This window comes from Mastomys coucha, unplaced genomic scaffold (genome assembly GCF_008632895.1).
Source record: "Mastomys coucha isolate ucsf_1 unplaced genomic scaffold, UCSF_Mcou_1 pScaffold5, whole genome shotgun sequence".
NCBI lineage: Eukaryota > Metazoa > Chordata > Mammalia > Rodentia > Muridae > Mastomys > Mastomys coucha.
Genome location: NW_022196911.1, coordinates 79,513,158 through 79,540,125, shown reverse-complemented (window position 1 = coordinate 79,540,125; position 26,968 = coordinate 79,513,158). Strand labels below are relative to the sequence as shown.

Sequence of the window (26,968 nt, the reverse complement as noted above, 5' to 3'; positions counted from 1 at the left end):
TGAGTTCATTTCTTGGTTTTCTGCACAGGGCCTCACGTAGGGTAGGCAAGCACTGAGCCACGCCAGAGTAGAGTTTAGTGCCGTGAACACGATTCTGAATCCAATGCCTTTCCGCTATTTTTTATATCATAGCGCATCTACATATGTAGTCTCTGTGGTAGTTAGGCAGCCCGAGAAGAGCAAGGCCCAGAACACCTCAATGAGGCAGAAGTAGGGATCAGGACACCTGCAATATCTAGAGGTGTTTCTACATTTTCGCCTTTGGGTGAACCAGAGACCCAGAAACCAAAGTGCTACAAAGAAATATGAAGTTTTATTCAAGGTAAGCTAAGGACAGGAGCAGATCATCAAATGAACCATCAGATCCTGTCTCACAAATATTTTCACCAAGATACAAAGAACTAGAGCCTGTCAGATTCTCTGTCCTAGGAAAGGGTTTGAAAGGAGCAGTAGTTAAGGACACACAGAGGAGGGGACATCCCACGGGTGTGGAAGCCATGCAGGGTCAGGGCAGGTTCAGCTCGACCCCTGCAGCCCTCTGCAGTGCCCCCATTTCAGAATCACCACTGAGGAATGCAAGCTCACACAAAGCTCATGTTCTGTGTGGGCCCCTCACTGTGCAGGTGGTCTCCTTTGGACAGGCTAGGCCTCTACCATTGGAACTTGAAGACTTTAGTCAGAGTGAGTGTATGTTCCCAGTCACTGTCTACACAGCAGTCTCTGAACCACCATGATAGAAAAAAAAAAAAAGAAGAAAATTAGGGGCAAAGGAGAACAACTGAAGAGCTATGCATGCCCTGAAGTGTATACTTTAAGTTAAATGACAACTTTGGTTTCTGTTGTATTTCTCGTGTGTGTGTGTGTGTGTGTGTGTGTGTGTGTGTGTGTGTGTGTGTGTGTCTGAGGTGGTTGTCAGGACTCATTCTCCATTGGTCCCCACCTTATATTCGCTGAGGCAGGGTCTCTCAACTGAACACAGAGCTTGCTATATTTGCTCATATGGTGCCCACCTGGCTTTTTGGTGGCTTCTGGGGATTCGAACTACAGTTCTCATGCTTGCACAAGTACGTTTACCACTGCGCCATCTCCCCAGCCCCCTGCTGGGTGTTTCTGTTTATTTGTTTGAGATAGATTTTCCATATGTAGCTCAGGTTTGCCTGGAACTATGCAGCAAAGGACAGACTTACAAACTCCTGGCCCTCCTGCCTTGACTCCTCAGTGTGGGGATTTCAGGTGTGGACTTCACCTCGCATTACTTCAGTTTTCTGAGACAGGGTTTTGCTTTATAACTCAGGCTGGCCTCAAGCTTTTGAAGGCCTTGCTCTTCTTCTACCTCAGCCTCCAGGGTGCTGATAACAGAAATGTGTAACCAAGCCTAGCTTAAATCTCACAATTATCAAATATTAAAATAAAACTAAAAAATTTAATTTTTTATTAAAACTAACAAATATCACTAGAGCCATTCTCTGTATCTTTTAATTTATCCCACATCAAATATAAGTGTGAAGTGCTTCCTTTTTTATAGAATCCTACATTTTGGATGGAAATAATTTTACTAAACTGTTTGTGGTCAAAAGTGCAAAGTCTAAATGTAAACAACTAATTGGCCAGAAATGACTTTAACAAATGTTAAAAATCTCTCATTGAAACCATCTAAATTATACGAATAACCTAGAATACACAAACAGCATATTTAATGTATGGGACCATATTATCCTGAAGGTCATTTGTGAATTTAGACAAAAGTTGGTGCTGCTGTGGCCCAGGCTCCTGGACTGTGGGGAGGTGGAAGAGCCCTGCGGTGCGTGCAGGCGCCGGCGAGCAGCTGTGTACTCATCCTGGGCTGCTCTTTGCAGCTGTGCCAGCAGATACTGCATGATACCTGCTCCGCTTGGTGCTGGGCTTTTTTAAAAAGTCAGTTTATTATTCAAAAACAGTCTTGAAAACACAATTCTGATAAGATTATAATTTCTAAATTTATTTTTTTCCTTTCTGATACTAAAAGACCCCCAGTTGTCTGGGCCTACGCTACATAGATCCTGACTCCTTGTATCTTGGTAGTCTGGGTTAGAATGGCCAGTAATAGAACCACTCTCCAAAGTGGTGGAGCCCTTTGAGAAAAAGTTAAATAGCCACTAACCCATTCTAAATAAATGCTGATGGATGCTCCTGTCTTAGAATGAAACTCCATGTATCAAATGCACAGGCTCGGTGTCTGATTCCCACTCATGACGTGTGAGGGGAGGGTGGAAAAGTCACTGATCTGAGGACTCACAGAGCACCACATGTCCTCCTGAGGAGTCACAGTGAACAGTCAGGATGTCCTCTAAGAAGCCAATGATGGCCCCTCTGGCTGTGTCTCCAGCCAGTGCCTGCACACTGTGTATATGTTTCAGGGCCACTCTGACCATCTGGACTCTTTCCTGTGGGGTGTGGACTGCTCCGGGATCATCTCCTTCTGCTCCTGATTTTAAGAACTGTAGGATGTAGGACCGGATCATATCCCTGTCCAGCTTAAGAGTTTCTTGAATGCAGGGCAGGTCTGAGGCACTGGCTAGGCTCAAGAGGTGAAGCAGCGCCTGGCAGATCTGAGTCCGCAGGCTGGCACAATACTTGAACTCCAGGAAGTCTGTAGTGTCTTCACTCTTCTGCAGGGCAGTGACCAGCGCACTCCAGATCTGGGTGAACTGTTCTAGGGAACCATACTGGGCTCTCTTGCCTGGAATGGAGAGGGCTGCAGCAGATCTGATGCGCACTTTGAAGTTCTTGCAAGACATTACAACCGATGTCAGGGCTTTGTATGCCTGAGAGGTCCACGGGGCTGTCCCTAGGAAGAATTCACAGTCACTATGACTAGTGAAGGTTTAAGAGACAAACAGGGTGGGCAGAAGAGGGTGGAGGGAGTGTGTGTTTTGTGTTTGCTCCACTCTCAGGATTACTCCATGTGCTGGAGTTATAACAAGAACCACCCCATAAGCTCATGTATTTAAATGCTGTAGTCATCAGGGGACTGGCACTATTTGAGAAGGATTAAGAGGTATGGCCTTGTTGGAGGGAGTGTGTCACTCTGGGTGGGCTCTGCAGTGCCCATGTCAGGCCCAGCCTCTCTTTCTGCTTGTGAATCAGGATGTAGCTCTCAGCTATTGATCCCAGTATCTTGTGTGCCACCATGATCCCACCATGAAGATAATGGACTAAACCTGTGCGAGAATGCCTGCAAGTAAATGCTTTCCTTTGTAAGTGTTGCCTTGGTCACAGTATCTCTTCACAGCTACAGAACAGTGACTAAGACTTGTCATTGGACCAGGGCAGCAAAAACCAACCCAGGGGATCCCAGGGAAGGGACTGAGTACTGACCCTGGCTTTGCTATTTCCCTAGACAAAGCTGAAGCATGACCTCTGCCATCTGTCCAATGGGGCTAGGCCTGGCGAGAGGATCAAGGACGGAACTGTACCCACTTGCTCCTGGCAGCACATGGCTGTGGACTGTGGGCAGCAGCCCCATTCCTGCTAGCACCGGGCAGCAACCTGCCATAGCACATTGTGCATTTTGTTAAGAAGTTAAACACACTTCTAGCTTCAATAATAAGATGCTCACATCTGTCTTCTTCCCATTTCTGGCCATCCCCAGGTCGACATGTTGTCTGCCTCCTTAGAAGTGCCACTAGCCACTATGGCCTGAGCATCTCCCTCCTCTCAGCTCGTCCCTTTCTTTTTTGCCCCCAGAAGAAAAGACTCTTTCGTTCTGTGAATGCTAGTGACATTTACAAGGGCCTCAGGTCTCACTGACCACAGTCTGTTCCTGCGTCAGTCTTACTGCTTCCTCACAGCTCTGCAGCCCCCAGCGACTTCTCCATTGTCTCCCAGGGCTGCTCTGCCTGGACATCCTGGGAGGTAAGGACGCTGTGGCAGCTGCCCCTCACATGGTACTTGCTCTATTGGTCTACATGATTGTCCCCCCTCTCTCAGGGACACACCCTTAGCTCTCCAGTGTGACGGAGGCAGAGATATAGAGCTAGTGCTGGCTGGCAATCCCAGTGGGTTTTACACAGAAGCTACTGGCCCAAGATGACGCATCAGGCAAGGCTCGTGGTGTTCAGGGCAGCATGATGGAGACAGCTGCCTTGAGCATCCATTTCTGAACCCAGAACTTGTGAAATTTGAACCTGTACCCTCTGTTCCAGAGGCAACTCTGTGGACTTCGCCAATTTCCTATCTTTTCTCCTAAGTATTTAATGAGGTGATTGATACAGTAGAGATGAGCTAAACTCCTATTTAGGTTTGCTTAACACAAGTATTTTCTCAGTTATAAAAAGCAGCTTTGCAAATAAACTTTTTAAATGGCAATAAAACACCCCATCAAATACTGACTTATTTCATTGTCCCGCCAAACCTGGTTCCTCTGTTTTCCTACTCCTGTGACAAAGGCCACCGTGATCAATATCTTTAGCAACAGCACAGACCGGCCTATTCCTTCCCCAGAGGCTCCTGACAGGCAAGGGGAGGGCGACCATCTTACCAAGTGGAAGAGCAGGGTTTTTAAAAACATTTCCCATGGCGTAACAGGCATTCCATCGGACTTTCATGGCAGCCTCATTTACAACAGTGGAGATCAGAGCCTGGATGGATTCCTCAATGACTTCAGCAAACCTAGGCCTTCCTATGTGAGAGGGCTGTAGAAAATGAAGCAAATTCCCGAGGGCCCGGACTGCATTGCTTTTGACCTGGAATGAAACATAAAAGGCCTCAGAGTTATTTTACCAGAGATGTTTCAGAACGTATAAATTTCACCTTTAAAAAGACTCCCCCACCCCTGCCCTAGGACATGAACCCCAAGAGGGCTCTAAGCTGTGCATGCTCCCCTGGCCTAACGCCAGAGCCCATACTTTTTAAATGTATCACATAACAGGCACACGTCAATTCCACTCAAAGCTGCATTTTTTTCTTTTCTTTTCTTTTGAAATAGCAGATAAGCATGACCATCTCATGCAGTAATATCAACAACAAGGGAACGCTGGTACTTCCCATGGGAAACAAGGCAGCGGAATAAACTGTCTGAGTGTATAGTGGCCAGCACCTGCCCAGAGCTCCTGTGAACACAGGACAGCTGGCAGTCAGACCACCCTGCTGGAGCAGCTGTGCTTAAGTGTGCACCCACGCTATCTTGTGCATACCTTGTCTTTGTCTGTGGAGGCTTGTATTGCACACTGCAACATTTTCAAGAGCAGGAGTCCAGAAAACTCATCCTGGAAACTTGGGTCTGGCGTGTCCCTGTCCCACCCAAGGCACAAGGTGGGATAAAAAGAAACACCACTTAAATGTGTGCACACAGAGTCACCAAGTACAGATGGTAAAAACTTGAGGATAACAGCTTGACAGATCTTTTCAGATCACACCAAGAACTCAACACATCTTTCTTGTTTTTGTTTGTTTTTGAGCCAGGGCTCCATAGAGCTCAGACTGGCCTTGGTATGGAGCCTATGTTGACTTTGAATTTGTGATCCTCCTGACTCAGCCTCCTGAGTGCTGGGATTACAGGCACATGCCACCACACCTAGGTGTCAATCCAGAAGTTCCACACTTAGAATGCAACCACAGGGGATATGTCAAAACGGATATTTCATGCCTGAAGTGTTCACTGCCTGTACGCAGCTCAAGGTCTAAAACAAGGAAAACTCAGGAAGGGGTAGAGAGGAAGGCATCCCTTGGTCGGCTCGGTGTAGCAGGTGTTTATTAAACACCCAGTGTAGAGAATGGCCCTGTGTGTTACACATGCCTCTTATGCAGAATTAAGTGACAGAAAGTATGCTGGCAGCCAACTCTAATGATATGAATGGGATGTAATGGGAAGGAGGAAGATTCTATATTGCAAAGCCCTTAGTATTGTTCAAAATCTTTTGACCCGTGAATATACTCCATGTGTGTGTGTGTGTATGTATGTATGTATGTACACACACACACACACACACACACACACACACACACATATGGATATATATACACACACACACATATATATATATATATATATATATATATATTAAATTTATTTAATTTTTCCTCCTCCAATGGAATGTCCTGGGTATATCAACTACACTCCAGGGCAGGCTCCTGTTTTTTGAGGGAGGGAGGGAAGGAGGGGTAGGGGGAAAAAGAAGGAGATAGGAAAGGGAGAGAGAGAGAGAAAAAGAGAGAAAGAGAGAGAGAGAGATTGAATATGAAGTTGGATAGGTAGGAGGGTGGGAGGATCTGAGAGGAGTTAGTTGGGGGAAAATATGATTAAAATATATTATATGTAAAAATATTTAATAAAATACCCCCCCCAAAAAACCCTCTGCATCCTAAGAACATGGCAACTGTCACAAAGGTTTTGGATTTCTACTGTGATATTTTCTATAATGTGGGTATACACTTATGGCAGCACATGGTATTTTTAAAGATATATATATATATATGTGTGTGTGTGTGTGTGTGTATGTATATAGATATATATGTATATATGTATATATAGTATATATATGTATGTATGGTATATATACATGTATATATAGTATATGCATACTATATATATACATATACAGATATATATGTATATATGTGTATATCTATGTATATACTGTAATAGAGTAATATGTATTTTTAACACATAAAAAAACTATTGGGTTTATTGCTTAGAGGAATATTAAAACAAATTAGCAAAACTGCCTGCATACTCTGAGGGGACTTCTTGCCAATTCTTTCATAGCAGGGATGAAAGACACCTTTAAGGAATTCTAAAACAGATGCCACTCAGGGAAAGCAGCGGAGTCACTTACATGTTGACAATCAGAGTATCTGTCAGGTTGCCCAGGGACCAGGCTGCTTTGGCGCGCACGTTTAGTGACTTATCTTGAAGTGACATCAATATAGCATTTGCTGTGTCTGCAACAAATATGACGTCCTGTACAACAAACCAGGCCATATTACTAAGGCGTTCACACTGCTGCCTCTCAACTTTACAGTTTATTTTCACAGAAAGCTATAGATAGGCCTTTACGGTATACCGTAAAGGTATAGGTATAGTTACCTTTAAGGTAACTTTGATTCTGATTTTAAAAGTTTGCTATGGAACAGATGTGAGCCTGTGACTGTGACCCTCCCAATGTGAGCCTGTGACCGTGACCGTGACCCGAACGTGCCATGCTCGGGTTGACTTCCACCTCCTTCAGCAACGCTCTGACAGTGAAAGCATTTCCCAAATGCACCGTGTCTCAATCATTACTTCCATGTGGTAACATCCTCTTTTTCATCTTTAGTCAATCACTCACTAATTAAACATTTGCTGCACACTAAAGTCCCAGGCAGCATGTTAGATAATTAGCAAACAAAGCCTAGGTGCTGCGCAGTGTAATAGCAGCTACGGAGTCTGATCACATAACAGGCTAATTTCCGTCAACTCAGAAGCCTCAGGCCCACAGATGCACTTGTGGTCCAGGTGCTGAGGAAATGGAGGAGGGCGTGCGCGGCTTCCTCTCACCTGTCTGAGGCAGGGGAAAAGCACATAGACTCCCAGGGCCCTGGAGGTGGCGGCTTTCACTAAATGGTTCTTGCTGTCATTCAGGCCAAGTAGCATTGTAATGCACAAAATCTGCTTGTCATTCTGCAACGAGAAGGTTTGAAGAAGGAAAAATGAGAAGGAAGACCCGTGAGCCAAAGTCTTCCACAAGCAGCTGTGGGGAGACCACCTGTGCCACGTTCAATCCCCACTTCGACCTTCAGCTGACTCCAGTGAAGGGCAGGTGCCTGACACCAGAACAGGTATGTGAGCAGAGATTCTGGGTAAGGCACACACAGAGCATCTTATCACACTGCACCTTTCAACAATGTGAACAAGGTCATTTAATCCTTCTGCTTCATTACCATCCTGTAGAAAAGCTAATTTACATAGCTAAGAAAAGATCAAAAGCCACTGAGGAATGAAGAACAGGAGCAGCCAAAATCAAACATCAGATCCTCACTCAGAGTGATGGATCAGGAAGTATAGGCTGAGTGAAGACCCCGAGCTGAGGCCTCATAACAAGGATTTTACCAGTTATCTCTCACGTGACTCTTCTGATAAGCGGATGATACAAAGCTTTAAAGAAATTCAAGGAGCTGGGGCTGGAGAGATGGCTCAGTGGTTAAGAGCCTTGACTGCTATTCCGAAGGTCCTGAGTTCAAATTCCAGCAACCACATGGTGGCTCACAACTATCCATAATGAGATCTGATGCCCTCTTCTGGTGTGTCTGAAGACAGCTACAGTGTACTTACATATAATAAATAAATAAATAAATAAACAAATCTTAAAAAAAAAAAAAAAAAGAAATTCAAGGAGCCAAATGGAGGAATGGCTAGGACATGTTGGCATGTTTCTGCAATCTGCCCTCAGAGCTGTGCTGCCCATACCCACACCCTCTAAGGTCCAGGAAGCAAGGCTTTCCTGGAGGAGTAACACAACTCCTTTCCTGGAGGAGCCTTGAACATAAACTCAATAGAAAGAGAGGAAGCTGAAAAGATTTCAGAACAGAATCACACTGGCACCCCGCTGCACGGGGCATGGTTCGGGAGTGAGGGCACATGGCAGGTTACCGGCAGACTGCTGAAAGCCTCTGGCAAGATGGAGGACAGGGCATCGCAGGCGCTCGCCTGGAGTGTGGGGTGCTCTGCAGACTGCAGGGCTCGGGGCAAAGGACCATTTAGCATCGCAGTCCAGAACATCACCACCTGGAACAGAGGTACAGTTAGAACCAGAGACAGCGGCCAGTGTGGGACCTGCTGAAGCCATACCCACTTGATGTGGCCTCGCAGATGAGAGGAGCTTTGCTGAAGTGGTAGCTTTTCATAAGTGCTCTCACTGGTCACCTTCCACAGTAATAGAAACAACTTCTGAAATAACTGGCCACATTCAGTAGGACACTACAGTGTAACTGAGTTGACAGAAATAGTGACAATGGTGACAGTGGTGGTGATGGAGAACAGAGGTAGGTAGCTACAGGGTTAGTCAGCAGCAGCTTATAGTTCAACAGGGGTAAGAAGTCCTGGGGCAGGTGAGATGGGGCAGGTGAGATGGCTCAGTGCATAAAGGCACTTGTGTAAGCTGGTGACCTAAGTTCAATCTCTGGAACCCACATAAAAGTGGCCATAGAGAACCAGCTCCACGAATTACCTTCTAACCTCCACATGTGGACATTATTAGCACACATACCTAGTAATTAGCACATATCCTAGTAATAATAAATTCTGGTGTGCTGTTCCACAACTGGAACACCATAGATTTGTTCTGAATTGTATTTGTTATTAGTGTGCACAGGCATGACATATGCGGCCACATCAGTCATGGTGCACATGGGGACGTCAGAGGAAAACTTCATGGAGTTGGTTCCTTATGTGGGTTCCAGAGATCACACGCAGACTGTCAGGTGTGCTGCCTTGGGCGGCAAGTACCCTTGACCCACAGTGCCATTTCATTGGCACACCATGGTTTTCAACACTGGAATGACATCATCTGCTCCGCTTCATTACTGAGCATACTAGAACACAGAGGAGAGGACACTGGGGCTGGAGGAGGGCTTACCAGGTGGACTGGCACTCTCTGATCAGGTGCTGTGTTGGAATCTGGCTTGTACTGCTGTATCAAGCCTGTACCCAGTTCTTCCAGGAGCTGCCAAGATACAAGAAATGACTGTCAGAGCAGAGACTTGGCTCTACGGAGGCTGCAGATACCCTGCTTCAGTTTGTAATCATCTCAAATTGACAAGAAAAGTTGTTTTCTTCCCTTTCTTTTCCTTTCTGTTTGCTTTTTTCAGACAGGGTCTCATTATGTAGCCCTGGCTGGCCTCAAGACCCAATGACCTCTGCCTCCCTCAGGCTGGAATTAAAGGCGTGTACACAACGTAGGAAAAGTAATTTCTAACTGATTTTTCTCTTCTCAGCAACTACGACAGAGCTATTCTCTCAAGGAGTAAGATTGACACCTTATGCTGTTAGCTAACCCCGTGCAGACGAACCAGGAGAGGAATGTGCCCCTCCTCACCCGAAACCTGGGAAACCACAGAAGAAAACATGTCACCTGTAACAAAATTACCTTCACGCCGTGGAGCTGAATGGATGGGTTTGCTTCACACATGCACTTACAGATCACCTCGCCAAGCTCCATCAAGTACAACTGAGCCGTTGAAAAGTAGCCCCTTGCGAGGTGAGCCAAAACCTAGAGAGAACAGGGGGGGTTAGCTCATCCAAGGGCAGGCAACGCTGCCCAGTCCAGAAGGGTTTCCACATTTTGGCAAGCACTCACAGCCAACGCGGTCTGTAAGTATGACGCCGAGGAAGTGGGAAGCAGCCGTTACCTAGCTACAGCTGGCATCAGCTCCATGACACTTAACTGGTCTGTGATATCTCATTCAAGACTAAGTCTTTGATGTAGATTTTTTTTTTTTTGAGTTTATATAGCTGGAAGAACTGAGCTGGAAGGGTAAAGAGTGTGTTTGGTGTCCTCAGACAACCAGCAGCCTGCAGAACTGAGCTGTGATGGCTACTCTTGGCATCAACCGGACTATATCTGGAATTAACTAAAACCCAAGCGGCTGGGTACACCTATGGCGGATTTTTCTCTTAATTAAATCATTTGAATCAGGAAGATCCACTTTTAATCTGGATCTTTTGAGGTGGTAAGGTTTACCTTTAATCTGGGCCATACCTTCTGTTGGCAGCCTATATAAAGGACATGCAAGAAGGAAGCTCATTCTCTTTGCCTGCTTGTTCTTACTCTTGCTGGCAAGTCCATTCCTGTACAGGCATTAGAGCCTGCTTCTTCAGGATTCTGACATATACTAAAGACCAGCTAGGATATCCAGCCTCATGCACTGAGCAACTATTAGATACTTGGACCTTCCATTGGTAGACAGCCATTGTTGGGCTAGCTGGACCATAACCTGTGAGCCATTCTATTAAATCCCCTTTAATCTGTCTATCTATCTATCTATCTATCTATCTATCTATCTATCTATCTATCTATCTATTTATATCATTCTGTCAGTTCTGATCCTCTAGAGAACCCTGAATACACATAAGCCTATGTCTTAAACTACATCTGAGTATAGGCATGTTTTCTTTTCAAAATCTTCCTTTCTTTCTTCCTTCCTTTCTTTCTTTCTTTCTTTCTTTCTTTCTTTCTTTCTTTCTTTCTTTCTTTCTTTCTGCCTCTCTCTTTCTTCCTTTCTTTGTTGAGGTAAGTTTTTGCTATGTAGCCCTGGGTAGCCTAGAATATGCTATGTAAAACAAGCTGGTCTTAGATTCACAAAGATCTGCCTGCCTCTGCCTTCAAATGTTCCCTATGAGGGGTATTTCCTTCCTTTAAGGAGCAATCATTTTGTTTCAATAAGTAGATATAATATAACAATGAAGAATCTATAGAGAATGAACTTTAAGTTGCAGAAGTCAATCTTAGTCATTATGTTTATCTGTCATACAATACTTGATGTGACTACAACAGTCTGGAACAAAAGAGCAAAAGGGAATACACTCAACACTTTACAAGGACTGTCCCAAACACAACAGAGCCAAGGCCACAGCAGATGGCAAGGCCATTCATGCACCTGCCCCTCAGTCATCCTCCTGAGGAGTGGTCCCTTCCTTTCAGACGGGGACATGGTGCTTCCTACCTGGAGCGCTTCCAGCCGCATCGGGGATGGTTCATAGGTGCTTCCCAGGGTGGAGCCAGTATCGCTACCCGAGCAGGATTCCTCTTTGGGCAGCACCACAGTGGAAATGCAGAGTCGGATGAGCCAGCAGGGCTCTGACGACCCCTTTGGTGAGCTGAGCGATGCTTCTTCCAGAGAGGGTCCTGCAGGGAATGCCTTCCAGCTATCAGGAGTGCTGAGGTGAGGGGTTGCTGAGCTGCTGCTGCTGAGCCCAGAGGAACAGGGCTGTTGAAGAAGCAGCTGGACTTCCGGCAAAGGCGCCTGAGTGGACACTATAGCTCCTAGGAGTGTGAGACTTGACACTCGAACATTCACATCTGTCCAAAGAAAGGCAGGGCCCATCACCATGGAAGTACGGTCACAAGGGCTGTAGTTTCCCTGGCCAGTAATTAAGAACTGCTAGATTCTTTTTTAATTACATATAATCAAGCTTCTAACTTCAGTTCATAGACAAGATGGGACAATATCATGAAGAAACAATCTGAGAAATCAAGGACTCTAGACATTCTACGAGACAACTGACTACGATTATCCAAATGTGAGGACTAGAGAAAATCCTAACAGCTGGTGGGGCTTCTCCATTTAAAAAAGCACAGAACCCAGGCATGGAGCTGGATTCATGGAATCCTAGCACTTGCTCCTGCAGAGCACTACAGTTTGGTTCCTGGGGACTCTGTGTCCTCTACTGGCCTCATACACACCATATACCTACCCACAGTCACAAAAGTAAAACCAAGAATCGTTACAATCCTAGCACCTGGGAAGCTGAGTTAGGAGGACATTTGAAGCCAATCTGAGCTACACAGGGGGACCTTATATCAAAACTGAAACATTAGAGCACTTTACACAGTAACAAAATGTTATTAATCCATCAACCTGAATGATCCTGGGAGTTAAAAAGCTATAAAAACCAAACAAACAAAACAAAATTAAAAAACAAACTAGGGCCAGAGGGATATGTCAACAATTGAAGCAACTGCCTATAAACACAAGGCCTGGAGTTTTAATCCCCAGAACCCATAAAACTGCTGAGTGGGTATGGCTGCCCACTCCTAATTCCAGTGTTCAGAAGTCAGGAGACAGGAGCCTGGGAGGAAAATGTCCAGCCAGAGCTCTGGGTGCAACTGAGAGACACCATCTCAATGAATAAAGTGGAGGGACTTCAGAACACGCCTGATGCCAAATTTGGGCTGTCACGTACACATGCCAACAGTCATGCAAAGCCCCCCCACACACACACACACCACACAGACACACTCATACCACAGAGATAAATGCACTCACACCACACAGACATAGTAAATGAGAGAAAGGGAAAGCTGAAAGGTCTGCCTTTGGGCTCAGTTTTTTGCATGTGGCTGTTTAGCTGCCCTAGCACTGTTTGTTGAAGAGCTGCCTTGGCTCCTTTGCTGTGAGCAGCTGCTGCTGCTGAATGTGGGTATACTTCTGGGCTCTCTTCTTTCTTACTGATCTACGCTCTATACTGTCTTTACTATAGTTTATTGTAAGTGGTGCTGATGCTAGGGTCCTGATCCCCAATTGGTTCTTGATTTGTCAGTAAACAAAGTCATGGGCCAATTGCTGGGCTGAAGGTACAGGTGGGACTTCCAGGTTCCTGGAAGAAATGGGAGCCACAAGGAAGGAGAGAGTTTGCCATCCTTTGGAGAGAGAGGAACCCGGCAACCATGTCTTAGCAGGAGTGGTGAGCTGTGGCCGCTCCTATAAGTGATTGGTCAGAGATGTTTAATAGGGACTAGATTCAACTGACCGACTAAAGTTAGGGCGGTTGGGAGGAGCGGAGCTAAGAGTAATCATAAGGGCACATTTTCCAGGTGGGAGACAGTAGTGCCCAGCAATTGTGCCAAGAAGGCAAGTTGAAAATGAACAACTGTGTGTGTGTCTTTTATCTGTGGACTCAAGGCAAGCTGGGTGGGGGCTGGTAGCATGGCCCATTCCTGGATAAAGGTGGGTAGCAAACAGTTACATGCAATAATTTATAGTAGGTTTTGAGAACTGACACACTCAGGTCATTATTTTTCCCTCCCTGGAAACACTGACGATTGAACCTAGGCCTTGCACATTCTAGGCAAGAGATCCACCCCTGCGCTCAACTGTCAGCCTAACTCTTTATCAATACTTTTCCATCTCTATGTCTTCTCCTGGATAAACTCAAGAACTTTTTGCTGTTATTTTGATTGGGATTACACTATTGGGATTAGATCAAGTTGGAAGAACTGAGACTGAGTCTTGTCCATCAAAAAGGGCTCTGCCATTTCATCCATCACTTTGTAAGTGTCCAGATGAACCTTCTATACATTTTCTTAGATTTACCCCTAAGTATTTTAGACTTTGAACATTTTAATAATGAAAACATAAAGTATAAAATCAAACATTTGAAAGGGACTGTTGAGATGTGTCCATTCCCCAGGGGCTGAAGATGCAAATAGAGAGAAACAAGATACAGTTAAGATTAGCAGCAGCCTGCCTCAGGAGACTTGAGGGTTTTTGTTTGCTTTTTGCTTTTGTTGTATTTTGTTTTGAGACAAGGTTTTTCTGTGTAGCCTTGGCTGTCCTGGAACTTGCTCTGTAGATGAGGTTGGCCTCAAACTCTGAGGTCTGCCTGCTTCTGCCTCCAGAGTACTGGATTAAAGCTGTGTGCTACCATAACCCAGCTAAGAGTTGGGTTCTTAATTACGCTTTTGAAATCACTGATGAGAGGCCTCAATACAGGAGGATTTATCTTTTTGTTTCCTCACTTACATACTGGCAGAAGGAGTAGGTTGAACTCAGCCTGTCATTTGAGCCTTAAGAGAATCTAGAGAACAGGTACAAGTCTTCCTGCTAGGAGGAAATCAGGGTTCAGGTTCTGAGTTCTGAACAAGCCATGGCTGTGAGGATGAAGAAGTGGGGGCTGTTGTAGATCCTTAGACTGAGCCCAGAGCCAGTGCCCCTTTCAGAGCATTCCAGAAAACACCCCACTGCCTCCTTACTCAGCAAACTCTGACCGAAAACTCTGACTAAGAGTGAGTCTGATTTGAAATCTTGCAAATAAACGGAAAGAAAAATTCTAAAGGCAGGTGCTCACAGCTCATATACCTTATGTGTGGGAAAAATCCAAGACTCACAGCAATAAGTCAACAGTTAAAGATGTGAACTAACTTCAGAAAGCTTTACATGAACTTCACAGATCATGGTACAGAATTCAGGTTCTTGTACTACAGTTTTTCTTCCCAATACATGACACCATCCATACATCCACCCATCCACCCATCTACCCATCCATCTGCCCATCCATCCACTCATCTACCCTTCCTTCTTCCCTCCCTCCCTCCCCTCCTCTACCTCTGCCTACAGATGTTGATTCTTATGCACTTGACACAGCTTGTACTTGGCTCACTCCTAATCTGAGATGTGGTTTCTTTATGGTGGAGAGTCAGGCTCTCAACTCACAGTCAGTTCTGTTGCTCATTCCCTTCCCACCTGGCCTTCTAGAAATGGTTGATAGCCTTGACAGGCTGAGACTTTCAGAGATCTCAGAGCTGGAGCGAGGCGCTGAATACTTCTCTTTCTTTTAAACACTGCTACTCAGGCCAGGCAGTGGTGGCACATGTCTTTAATCCCAGCCCTTGGGAGGCAGAGGCAGGAGGATTTCTGAGTTCAAGGACCTGGTCTACAAAGTGAATTCCAGGACAGCCAGGGCTACACAGAGAAACCCCGTCTTGAAAAACTAAAAAAACAAAAAAGCAAAGAAAAAAACAAAACAAAAAAACCCATTGCTACTTACATTTGATGAATATAAAGAAGCAGTCTGAACTACCAACCTTTGTGGCGGATGTAAGGCTTTATGTGGTTCCAGACTTTGGTTAGCAAGCTGAATTTCAGACGGTTGTAGGGGGCGTTTGATACTAGATTTGCAAGGCACTGCAACAGAATAGAAATATACATTTTCAGTATTTAAAAGGTCTTTAAAATAAAAATGTTTTACATTTATTTTTTGAGCGTGTATGTATATGTGGAGGTCAGAGGGCACTTTGGGAATCTGTCCTCTTCTACCTCATAGATTCTGGGGATCAAACCCGGCAAACAACTTTACCCACTGAGCCATCCCACCAGCCCTCCCTCTCCTCATTTTTAAAGGTCTTTATATTAAATGAAAACCAGTCTTTTTCGTGTCTATAGTTAGATAAAAAGATATGGACTTCCAAACAGGTGTCTTTAATATAACTACTTCTTATACTCTTAGGTCAAATTACTTTTACATGATGTATAATAATATACACTATATAAACCAAATTCCGCAGTTACCTAGGAACTTACCTTAATAATTTGAGTAAGGGTCTGGGACGAGGACTCTGCCACCAAAGCTAACAAAAGACATCTGTGCAACTCTCTAATGCTGGATGCAATTGTGACTGAGAAGGGTGTGAAAGCCCGTTTGTGGTCACTGGTGTCTTCAGCAACAGAAAGGAACTGCTTTGAGCCTTCCAAGATGGCAGACAGAACTTGAAGAGCACAGGCACGCGTCTGGAATTTCAAGGCGATTCACACTAATCAGTCAGAAGTTGGGATCCAGGTTCTCCTCCTCTACACACACTCAATGCTCCACATATTCAGAGCCCACTTATTAGAAGAATGAAGGCAATGGAGGGTACACTGGGTACTGAGGGCAGCTACAAGCTACCACACACAATGAAATCCTCGAGCACACTACCATGGGACCACAGTGAGGCAGAACTCCAAGGTCTACCACAGCACACGGATCTGCATCTTACGTGTGGGAATGATGAAAGATTAGAGCCCTGCATAACTAAGCATACAGCCGATGGAAAGAGAGCCCGACAGCTCCTGGGATAGAAAGATGCAAATCTAGAGTTCAAGTCAGAGTTCCTGAGAGTTCTCTGATGCATCCGAGTGTGTGTTTGTGCATATTAACAATGGTAAGTCGATGTTTAGAAACACTTGGGTGTAGCAACTAACACCTTTGACAGGGGGCATATGTGATAAAGAACGTAAGTGGTATGTGTATATGTTCATGTGTGTTCTCACATGCGTGCACATGTATGTGGAGGCCAGACGGTGATGCCAGGTGTTTGCCTCAGTTGCTCTCTGAGAATTCAGAGAAGATCAGATAGAGCAAAGCAGAAAAAGGACACCAAATGTGACTTTTGTGTGAACTTTGGTTCGGCATCCTTACCTTTGGAGATGGATCCTTTAATGTGAGCGTCATTAAGGACACAGACTGTGGGCTTCCAAGCTCTGGTGTGTCAGGAACAAAGGCAGACCAGTAGCCATATAGAACTCTTTTTTCTATTGATTTGATAGTAGAAAGAAAACAAGCTAATGCCCCTTGGCGAACCTTGGCTTGGTATGACCTTTCAGAATGAGAGAAAAAGTTTTAGAAGTTTTTAGAGATGTGAATGGAAAGGCTATTTATTCTAACCAGTTCAAATGCTTTGAGAAATGAAGCATCCTGAATATCCTAAGGATGTTATCATCTCTTTCAAAGTACGATCCAAACATGTCAGGTATTTTTGCTCCAAGCTATTAAGGATGATTGAAATGCAACCAGGCAGAGAGTAAGAGAGTAACATTTTGACTAGGAAACCAGAGTTAGACAAGGACAGTGCCAAGTATCCATGCATCTGCTCAGTGGATACCCCGAGTGACCTTCTATGGGTCACAGTGCTTGAGGTGGCCACGAACAAAGCCCCTGCCCTTGACACACTTTTTAGTGGCAGTGACAGATAGTTCAAGAAAGAACTGTCGGGCTGGAGAGATGGCTCAGAGGTTAAGAGCACTGACTGCTCTTCCAGAAGTCCTGAGTTCAATCCCAGCAACCACATGGTGGCTCACAACCACCTGTAATGAGATCTGGTGCTCTCTTCTGACATGCAGGCATACATGCATGCAGAACACTGTATGCATAATAAACAAATAAAATCTTAAAAGAAAAGAAAGAACGGACTGCCACATACTTTCTATGGCACAAGGGCAAAGATTAATGACAGGAGCATGTAACTGAGAGCCTAGGCCAGAATGGAGGTGTCAGAAGTTTTCCAGAAAAAAAGACTTGTGAGCACACTCTGGAGAGGACAAGAGGTTAAGAAGATGGACAGGCCAGGAAGAAGCATTCACAAGGCAGACGCAGCAAATGGCCAGGAACCCAAGTGGTACAACACTGCACATGAAAGAGACGTCAAGGCCAGTGCCACACGGCAGGCACGTTCTAAAAGTCACATGCAACTACAAATATCAGGTAGAACATCATAACAAAATACTACTACCTCATTTTACCCTGCATGCCTCCTTCTGCATCTGAATAGTCCGACTCACTGCTGCTGACTCTTGTCCAGCTGGAGGAGGCGAAGGGCAGGGAGGCTTGCTCTCTTCCGGCAGCTCTGCCTCCATCCACAGGAGGCAATCCCTGGGAGCCCCACGGGGAGGAGCACCAAGCATGCTCGCCACACGTCTTCGCTTGGTCCATGCCGAGCCCTGACGCTGCTTCTACTTCACAACAGGGCTCCTCCTCTGCCTCCTCCGCTTTCTCTCCTTGCTGGGTTTTCTTTGTTTTAACTTTGTGTTTTTTCTTTTTAGTCTGATTTTAGGAGCAGACAAAGACATAATACATATACATTATGATAGTCATCCTAAAGCCACTTTCCACTGAAATCATTGGTACTTTTTTCATTTGAAAGTGACTGGGGATGCTCACACATGCTGTACGAGGAAAGGCAACAAGGACAAAAATCAGAGAGTGGTGAGGGAGCGGTGTGACATGCCCGGCGTGATGCATGACGCATACTACTGGACATACACCTGTACGCTTCAGAGTCTCCAAGGGAACTGAGGCAGGAGACGGCTGTCTAGAAAGGCAGGGAAATATCACAGTAGCATGGTAGGGACAGTGACCTGACAGGCAGGTGGACTTCAATGGCACTAGAGAAGAACTGCTGAATTATGACCCAAAAGCTAAACGCAGCTGCTTCCATAACTAAGGTTTACTGGACCGCAGCCACACCCAGCGGCTTCTGAGGTGAGTCCCTGCCTGCTTTTGCACTCGGGTACCTGTGCCAGCCAGCCCTTTACAAACAGGAGTGTATGATTCTTCTTGGTTTGGAGAGGCGGAGGAAGGAGCCTTCAGTGTTGGATGTAAAGTCAACGCTTGCAGCAGTCACACTGCCCAGCCCACTGGAGCACAAGGTGCTCCAACTGGTACTCTTGGAAATCTGACTGGTTTAAAATTTCTAGGTTAACCACACTAACTTGCAAACAAGCTCTTAGTGGCCTCTTGAGGCAGTCGGGAAGCAAATCACAGAAAGCACACACAGCTTCAGAGCAAGCGCTTGAATGCTCCACAGCTCAGATCTCAGTGGAAAGACACGTACTGCGCATGGTCGAGCAGCACTGGATTCCGGCTGCTGCGGTTTAACAGGTGATCGCCCATCGTACTGAGGAAGTGGAGTTGGGTATAGCACAGCGGGCATCTCTATGTTTAATCCAGGAAGTCCATGAAACATGGCTTTCTAACAGTGAAAAGTGAGGAAAACCAAACACCACATAAATCGCATGTTCTTATCACAACACAAGCAGACCAATGTTTCAAAACTATCACAGAATAAAAATGAGACAGTAAATACTGGAAGGTGGGTGCTTAAGGAGTGTTTAATCTCATCCTCCCCTCCCACCATGTTCCTGACTTCATCTGGGTTCAAGATAATCTGTAATTAAATTATCTACAGATCATATCTCATCATAGATTTCTTTTTAAGATTCAAAAGTAACTCTTAAAACTTTGATATATTTCCTTGATGGTGGTTGTCCTTTGCTTTTACTTTTGTCTGAGAGCGCTTGAGGACAGAGGATATAGGGCGGCCCCCACACTTGAACGAGGACCGGAGGGGAAGACCTGCCTCACCTTCAGCACAGCGAGAAGTGCTCCCAGATGCTCGGTCTGCGTCAGCCTCATCTTCCCACCGTTGAGAAGCGACTGTATGCCTTTCAGTGCATTCTGCAACAGCTGAGGGTGGGAAGGCAGAGGTGCAAGTTAGAAGGCAGAATAACATGGTAGCAGTTAGAACGGAAGAGGAGAAAGTCCTCTAGATGGTGAAAACCTTTTTGGAGCACTCAGCAGAGACAAGGACTCAGAGAACAGACCTGATGAGCACTCTGGGCCGGAATACTGAGTAGTCTTACTGTACACACTTATAAACCAAGTATAAATGGTGAGCCAGAAAGGGAGTGGCTAAGACCATGGGAAAGGTCCAGAGTGCTGTGGGACGGCTTAGCAGGTGCAGTCAGCTGCTCCCAAGCCTGGTGACCTAATTTCAGTTCCCAGAATCCACACGATGGAAAGACAGAACCAAACAACTTCGCCAACATGCTCTGACCTCAAAACAAGTGCTATGGCGAGCCTACATGCTCATATACACATATTAAAGTGCCATTTAACAACCTTTAAAGGACCAGAGAGGTGAAGGGAAGATCTCTGTAAGAAAGCACCTGAGTGGCTCGGGAAGGCAAGACATGGGAGGGTGGAAGGGCAGCTCTGATCACCACAGATTTCTCAGTTCAATAACCTCATCTCCAGGGCTCTGTCCTTCAAAAATAATCTGCACAGGGCAGGGTGTGAACTGGAGACTTGTTAAAATAGTGGGGAAAGTTAGTTTTCATGATTATGGCTACAATAATGACACAAGAAGCTAATGCTTGCTAACTGTGAAAGTCAACAAGGACACAACTCGGCCACACACTTAAAATGCTGTATCTTATGCACCACATAAGAGCCCCACAATATGCTTTTATCAGTCCAATTTTAGGGCAGAACATGGAGCATAATCTGCCCAAATTATTCCATGTGTTTCCATTAGAAACCATAATGTGTATATAAATATGCCCGGAAGGGTTGTAAAACAGTCCATCAGTCCAAAGAATGAATCGCTTCCAGGGCTCGGAAATGGGTTGGGTGCCAAAAATAACTTTTATTATCTTGAATCTACAGTGTTTAAAATATATGTTTTTAATTTAAAATATGCCCACGTATCACTGTATTTATCATTAAAAAGGATATTGTTGAGCAGATTTTCTCCTTTTTACCCTAAAATCAGTCATAATCATTATATTTTTTTAGACATGGGAGGATAAAGAATATGGGCTTTTAAGTTGTCAAAACAAAACTGAGAGCAAACCAAACAAGCAAAACTGATCATTATCATTTGAGTCCAAAGGTGTGATTTCAGTGTCGCTGAATATAGGTACCATTCACACACACACAGATCTGATATCACACATCTGCTGCTGACATGTAGACACCATTTACACACACACACACATGCACACACACACACACACACACACACACACACACACACACATGCACACACACACACACACACACACACACACGCACACACGCACATCCTAAAGCCTTTGTCCTATGCCTACAACACTTGGATGTTGAGGAGCAGCCCCACCTACCATGCAAAATGTTATATCATCCATATCAGACGATTTTGGAGATTGTAAAATGGTCAAGAAAGCCTGGAAGCAGGCATGCTGGTAGGACTCCTCCAAGTGCGGCTGTCCTGGCACGCTGAAACACATGTAGAGGAGACAACTCAGGCGCCTTTGCAATGGTGCTTCCAGAAGAGTGAGCATTAGCAATGGCAATGCAGACTTCGAAGTCTGGAACATGCCCTGAATACTGCTGCGATCCAAAAACTGAACTCTGGCTGACTAGTTACTGCTATACTGGCACAGGCCTGAACATGCATGAAGGAGGAAGAGAAATTTTCACAGGAAAAAAAAAATCACAGAAGTGTAGTTCAGGAAATGTGGAGAAGAAACGATCTGTTTTGGTTCTGCCCTTCAGTCATAGGTGGGAAATAATGAAGACAGATCTTTCGGAGAACATGACTGAGTCTGCCCTCCTAGGCACCGGACGGCACAGTGCTACCCAGAGACAAGGCCAAGTTTGTGCTGCTACCTATTTGCTATTGTACAGTACAGACCTGCTCCATCTTCTTAAAGAAGAAACTCTCACAAGAGCCTAAATTCACATGAGTATTCTTTCTAAAAGAACATGGTTAAAATTTACACCAGCGGAAACTAAAACTGACATATTACTTGCCTATCACTTCTAGAACGAATTTCTCCCTTCACTTCTTGATAGTCTTTTGATTAAAAACAAACAATAAGATAACCTTATTGAATGGCCTGGGGAATGTAAACTAGGGTCTTTTTTTTTCCTGTCAAAATAAAAGCCTGTAGCCCAAGCTGGTCTGGAACTTGCTATGCGGAACAGCCTTAAAATAAGGATTGGCTTGCCTCAGCCTCTTGTGTGTTAGGTTTACAGGAATGTGCCACCAGGCATAGCTTAAGCTATGTCAGTTTTCTAAGTTGGCTTCAGGCAGATAGAACAACCTACAGAGGGCCCAGGAGAGGTCCTATCTTCTACTATTGAGAAACCTGGATCCACATACCTGAGGCATAAGTTTGCCATACAGTGCACTGCAGCTCTCCTGACTTCAGGGTCAGAGTGAGACAAGTCACTTAACTTCATCAAGAGGCCACTCTTGCCTAGCAAGTCTGGGAGATGCTGAAACAAAATATCAATAGTGTGGGTCTGAGAACAGCTTCTAGGAAGACTTGTTAGACAATAGTTTCTTAACTGTCAAAAAATTAACTATTAGGTCAATCCTTCAATGGCTACCCAAACATATGCCAGAAATCAGTGGTAAGAATTACTAGGGGGATCTTTAGTTTTGGCCAGAGGGACGGACAAAGGGTGATGATAACAATGGCTGACAGTTAATAGAGTACCAAATACTATTTCACTTCATCCTTAGAGCAACTATCTTACACATGAATAAACAAGGCTCCAAGGGATTCAGTAAGAACTTTCCTAGGCTACACATGCAATTAGTGACAGGATGGAAACTGGAAAACAGGCATCTTGGCTCTCAAGTCTGTGCTACTAGCCTTTCAAAGGATAGACATACTAGTTTAAACTACCTGTCATAGTTAGCTTCAGTAGTTAACCTGACACAAACCTATAGTCACCTGGGAAGAGGAAACCTCAACTGAGGAATTTTCTCCATCAGATTGGCCTGCTGGAATGTCTGTGAGGCACGTTCTTAATTGCTACCTAATGTAGAAGGAACCAGCTCACTGTGGGTGGTGCCATCCCTAGGCCTAGGCAGCTGGGCTTGCATTGTAGAAAAGAGCAGCTGAGCAAGCTAGAGAAAGCAAGCTAGTAAGCAGAATTTCTCCATGCTTTCTGCTATAGTTCCTGCCCTGGCTTCTCTTAATGATGGGCTATAAGCTGTAAAATGAAACAAACCCTTCCTTCCCCAAGTTGCTTTTGTTTATTATGTATATCACAGAACAGAATCCAAGACACTACCTTTTGACATTTTGAGCCATTGCAGTAAACCAGAGCTGCCAGGGCTTGAAGAATTTCCATGTGTGTCCAAGAGCTACACTGTTGAATAGCTGAGATCATATAGGTCAACAGGAAATCTAAGTTCTGCTCATCCACAACCACCTGCCAAGAAAGGAGAAAACAGAGATGCTCTAACTCAAGAGAGTGCATGTGCAAGTTTGATTAGGATAGGGGAGACCTTCTCCTTGCCCCAGGGTCTCTGTTACTTCTGCCCCTGTGAGCTCTCCAAAGTAGAATCTGGTAGTCCTTGTAACTTTTCCTGGAACTCATCAGAAACTGACAGACATAAATACAGATACAAGATTCAATACACTGAAATGTCTTAGTTTAATTAAACTGACTTAATACATAGTAGTTACTCAACTAATACATAACAAATAAACATGCCTGCTAAATAATTACTCTGTGTCTGTCATGATGTGAGGAATATAAGAAGAAGATATGACACATTCCTGTCCCTACAGAGTTTATAAGACTCTAGAGACAGAGAGAGAGAGAGAGAAAGAGAAAGAGAGAAAGAGAAAGAGAGAAAGAGAGAGAGAAAGAGAGAGAGAAAGAGAGAGAGAAAGAGAAAGAGAGAAAGAGAGAGAGAGAAAGAGAGAGAAGGCTAACCAAAAATCAAGTTATGGACATTTAAGTCCATATATAGTATCATCAATTGCTAGAAGTGGGCTTTGGGCTATAGGTGCCACAGGTGATGGGAAGTTTTCCAGCTGCCAGTGACACAGATGAAGCACACTGGACAAGAGTAGGAACTCAGAAGCTATCCCACAGCTGTCCGTGGCATTCTGGAAACTCCTCAACTCCTGTAACACACACTGCTGGTTACACCTCAGCCTTCCCTTCACTCCCTGACTGCAGGGTTCTCGTTTTATTGCCTACCTTCCTCTCTGGCAGCCCAAAGGATGCTGGCTGACACAATGCTAACTAATATCCATATATTCATCTATTCAGGGGTTCACTCAGAAGTTTCACAGAAATAGCTATGGACGTTTTCTCCTGGGGCTCTCTGTTCCCGAGCTACTTTGGAGGTTTTATGTAGACTGCAAAAATAATAGTTTCAGGAAAAAAAATACTGGTAAGAAAGAAATGGGAAATCATGTAATTTTGTTCTGGGATATATCTTGGTTAATTCTATTTTTCATGAAAAAACAAAACAAACAAACAAACCCACCCAAAACTAAGATGGTATGAGTGAGGTTGGCTTATTGAACCAAACATAAAAGAATATTTGTTATAAGCAAAAGTCTACAATTTCTCAGAATATATATTTGGTCAATTACATTTGGACTTAATAATGTACTCTTATTAAGTACTGGTTTTATTTATTTTTGTTTGTTTGTTTGTTTGTTTTGGTGGTATTGATGCTGGGATTGAACCCATGGCCTCATGTGTGCCCGGGGGCTAAGGCTCTACCATTCACTGAGTTACATTCCCAGCCCAAGACATTTTGCTTTTCCAGGCTTTTCAAAAGATTAGACAACTGACTCGGATGTAGCAGCAAACATCTGTGATCCCAACACTTTAAAGGTGAACAAAAAGATCAGAAGGTTCTCAGGCCAATCTCAGCTATGAACAAAACCAAAAGGTGAGCCTATCAGATCTATAGCAGCTGTGGTATTTCATGATCTGTGCCTTCAAGTTACATTCATGATTACCTGTAATCTGTTAAGTAAACGATGGATCAGTTGAGATACTTTGCTCACAAGGTGATTCTGATTTAGAGGCACCAGCTGACAAGCTTGCACAAGAAGAGCACTGACGTCCTAGTTAAAAAAAAAAAAGAAAGAAAACAAAGATAAAGGCACCTATTAGCCAAATGAACACCCCCAAACCCCACAGTCAAATGGAAAAGCTCAGTGACTATTCCACTCAATGAGGAAAAAATTTCCGAGTCAATGAGGCAGAAAGTGGGGGCTGGAAAAATGAAGTAAAAGAATTAGTAAGTACTAAAAGGAAGGAAAAGACCTTTTACCATACTATTAAATAACAAAAGAAAGGCTTCCAACACAGAAAAGTTCATGCTACAGCTAAAAATACCAAGGGAGCCAGACATGCAATGCTATTGGGTAAATCAGGAACAACACTTACATAAAATTAGAAAATTAAAGAGAAAGATACAGAGAGAGAGAGAGACAGGGAGAGAGGGAGAATGAGGGGGTCGGGAGAGGATGCTATCCACAAATTACACCATCTACAGATGCTTAATGAATAGAAAGGCTCTGAGCATCTAGTATGTGTCAGGCGGTAGGCTGGGTTTTTTGATTCCAAAGATGAAACAAACATTTCCCTGAACCACAGATAATTTGTCTCCTCGGGAGGAAGACAGAAAGATAACAAAGAAGATTTGAAGAATGAATAGAACTTTGCCAGATGGACAAGTAATCAAAAAACAAGGGGAGGGGATGGAGTGCTGGAAGCCTCAGAAATGTGAAAAGTCCTCAGGTGCCTGAACCTGAGGCAGCAAATTCCAAGCGACTGAACCCAAGAGGAGAAACAAGCGAGATTGGAAAGGCACACTTGTTGTTGCACAAAATATCAAAGTACATAAATAAAAGTTCTCTTAATTTCACTTAGTTCCACTCTGCTCCCTTATCCTTGGTGAGCTGTTCTGGACCTACCCCACCCCAACCCCCTTTATATCTTTGAGCCCCATATTTGTCTCTTACTGTATGGATCATCTTATTAAGCAGCTTGCTTCTGCCATTTGTCAATATACATAGAAAATCTCTGATTACGTTTACACTTGTATGGGCCGTTTTGGTTTTTTAACCAATAGTAGACTCTGGCAAAGAATAGTCTGGAATGGGGCTAGAATGGAAGAAGAACAATGAGAGACCAGGGGAATAGTCCAGGAAAGAATTGTTCTGTCTAAAACACAGCCAAAGAGACTAGAGAAGAGTGAGTGAACTGAGAAACATGTTTGAGACAGACTCTGAAGAATTTTAATCCAACAGGCTCCAGGATAAAGAAAAGAAGCAGTGTGTGTGTATTTGGGGCGGGGTGGGTTAGAATGAATTGGAGATTAGGAGTATGGGAGACAATGAATTCATCTATAGGAGCTATAAAGTTTGAGATGCTCGTGGGTAGGACTGGCTCAGGGAATTCTGGGAATTAGTGATAGACAAGATCTGAAGTGTATGAATGAGATGACTCTGACAGCAAAAGTGGAGGCAAACCAGACCTAGTGCAGAAACAAAACAGAAAATACAGGCCTTAAGACAAATTTAGGTTCCAATCTAGCCTTTTGCCATTTGCCAAAACCGTGACGCTGGATCTCTGTGAGCTTCAGTGTTTACATCAACGAAATCAACTAAGACTATCCTCGTTCCGACATTCCTGGAGTCGCTCACCAGGGATGGCAGCTGAGGGCGTTAGAGTAGAAGCTTTTGAAAGATGCTGGCTTGCAAGCTTTCAGTTGGAGGGCAAAGAATATGGCACGGACCGAGGGAGAAGGCCAGCCTGGAACTAGGTTATCCGGGACGCGGGTGACACCCGGAGGGGCCGGAGGAAGGAACCAGCCGTTGTCCAGGCAGGATGAGGCGCGCCGCCTACCTCGGGGGCTACGCCGCTGCCCTCGCTGTAGTTCTCGGAGATGAGCTGGTCGAAGAGCAGGTGGATCTCCATGCGGGACACAGTGCTGTTATCCGGCTGCAGCGCGCGGAGCCTGGCAGACAAGCGGCGGAACCCATCGTCTTGCTCCGGTGACAGCTCCCGCGGGGCCTCTCGCGGCTGCCCACAAGGAAGAGAGGCAGCGACCTGCACCGCCGCCATTTTTCCTACGTGAGAAAGCCTGGAAAATACTTCCGG

At 44.7% G+C, this 26,968-nt stretch overlaps 1 protein-coding gene across 2 annotated transcripts; it reads right to left on the bottom strand.

Moving 5' to 3' along the window:
* Positions 1 to 1,989: 1,989 nt before the first annotated feature.
* On the bottom strand, positions 1,990 to 26,968 carry Heatr6 (HEAT repeat containing 6). 2 transcript variants are annotated; one of them, XM_031351899.1, is made up of 20 exons: positions 26,714 to 26,968; positions 24,817 to 24,924; positions 23,120 to 23,260; positions 22,197 to 22,312; positions 21,193 to 21,307; positions 19,634 to 19,735; positions 19,104 to 19,241; positions 18,003 to 18,313; positions 16,913 to 17,090; positions 16,036 to 16,242; positions 15,540 to 15,639; positions 11,680 to 12,035; positions 10,104 to 10,226; positions 9,594 to 9,680; positions 8,609 to 8,743; positions 7,517 to 7,639; positions 6,816 to 6,940; positions 5,175 to 5,271; positions 4,520 to 4,724; positions 1,990 to 2,827 (listed from the first exon to the last, which is right to left on the bottom strand). In XM_031351899.1, exons 1-20 carry the CDS (start codon positions 26,930 to 26,932, stop codon positions 2,256 to 2,258), a joined length of 3,558 nt encoding a protein of 1,185 aa, XP_031207759.1. In that variant the 5' UTR covers positions 26,933 to 26,968; the 3' UTR covers positions 1,990 to 2,255. The 2 variants fall into 2 exon arrangements, with proteins under 2 accessions (XP_031207759.1, XP_031207758.1); XM_031351898.1 differs by having other exon boundaries at positions 26,512 to 26,943.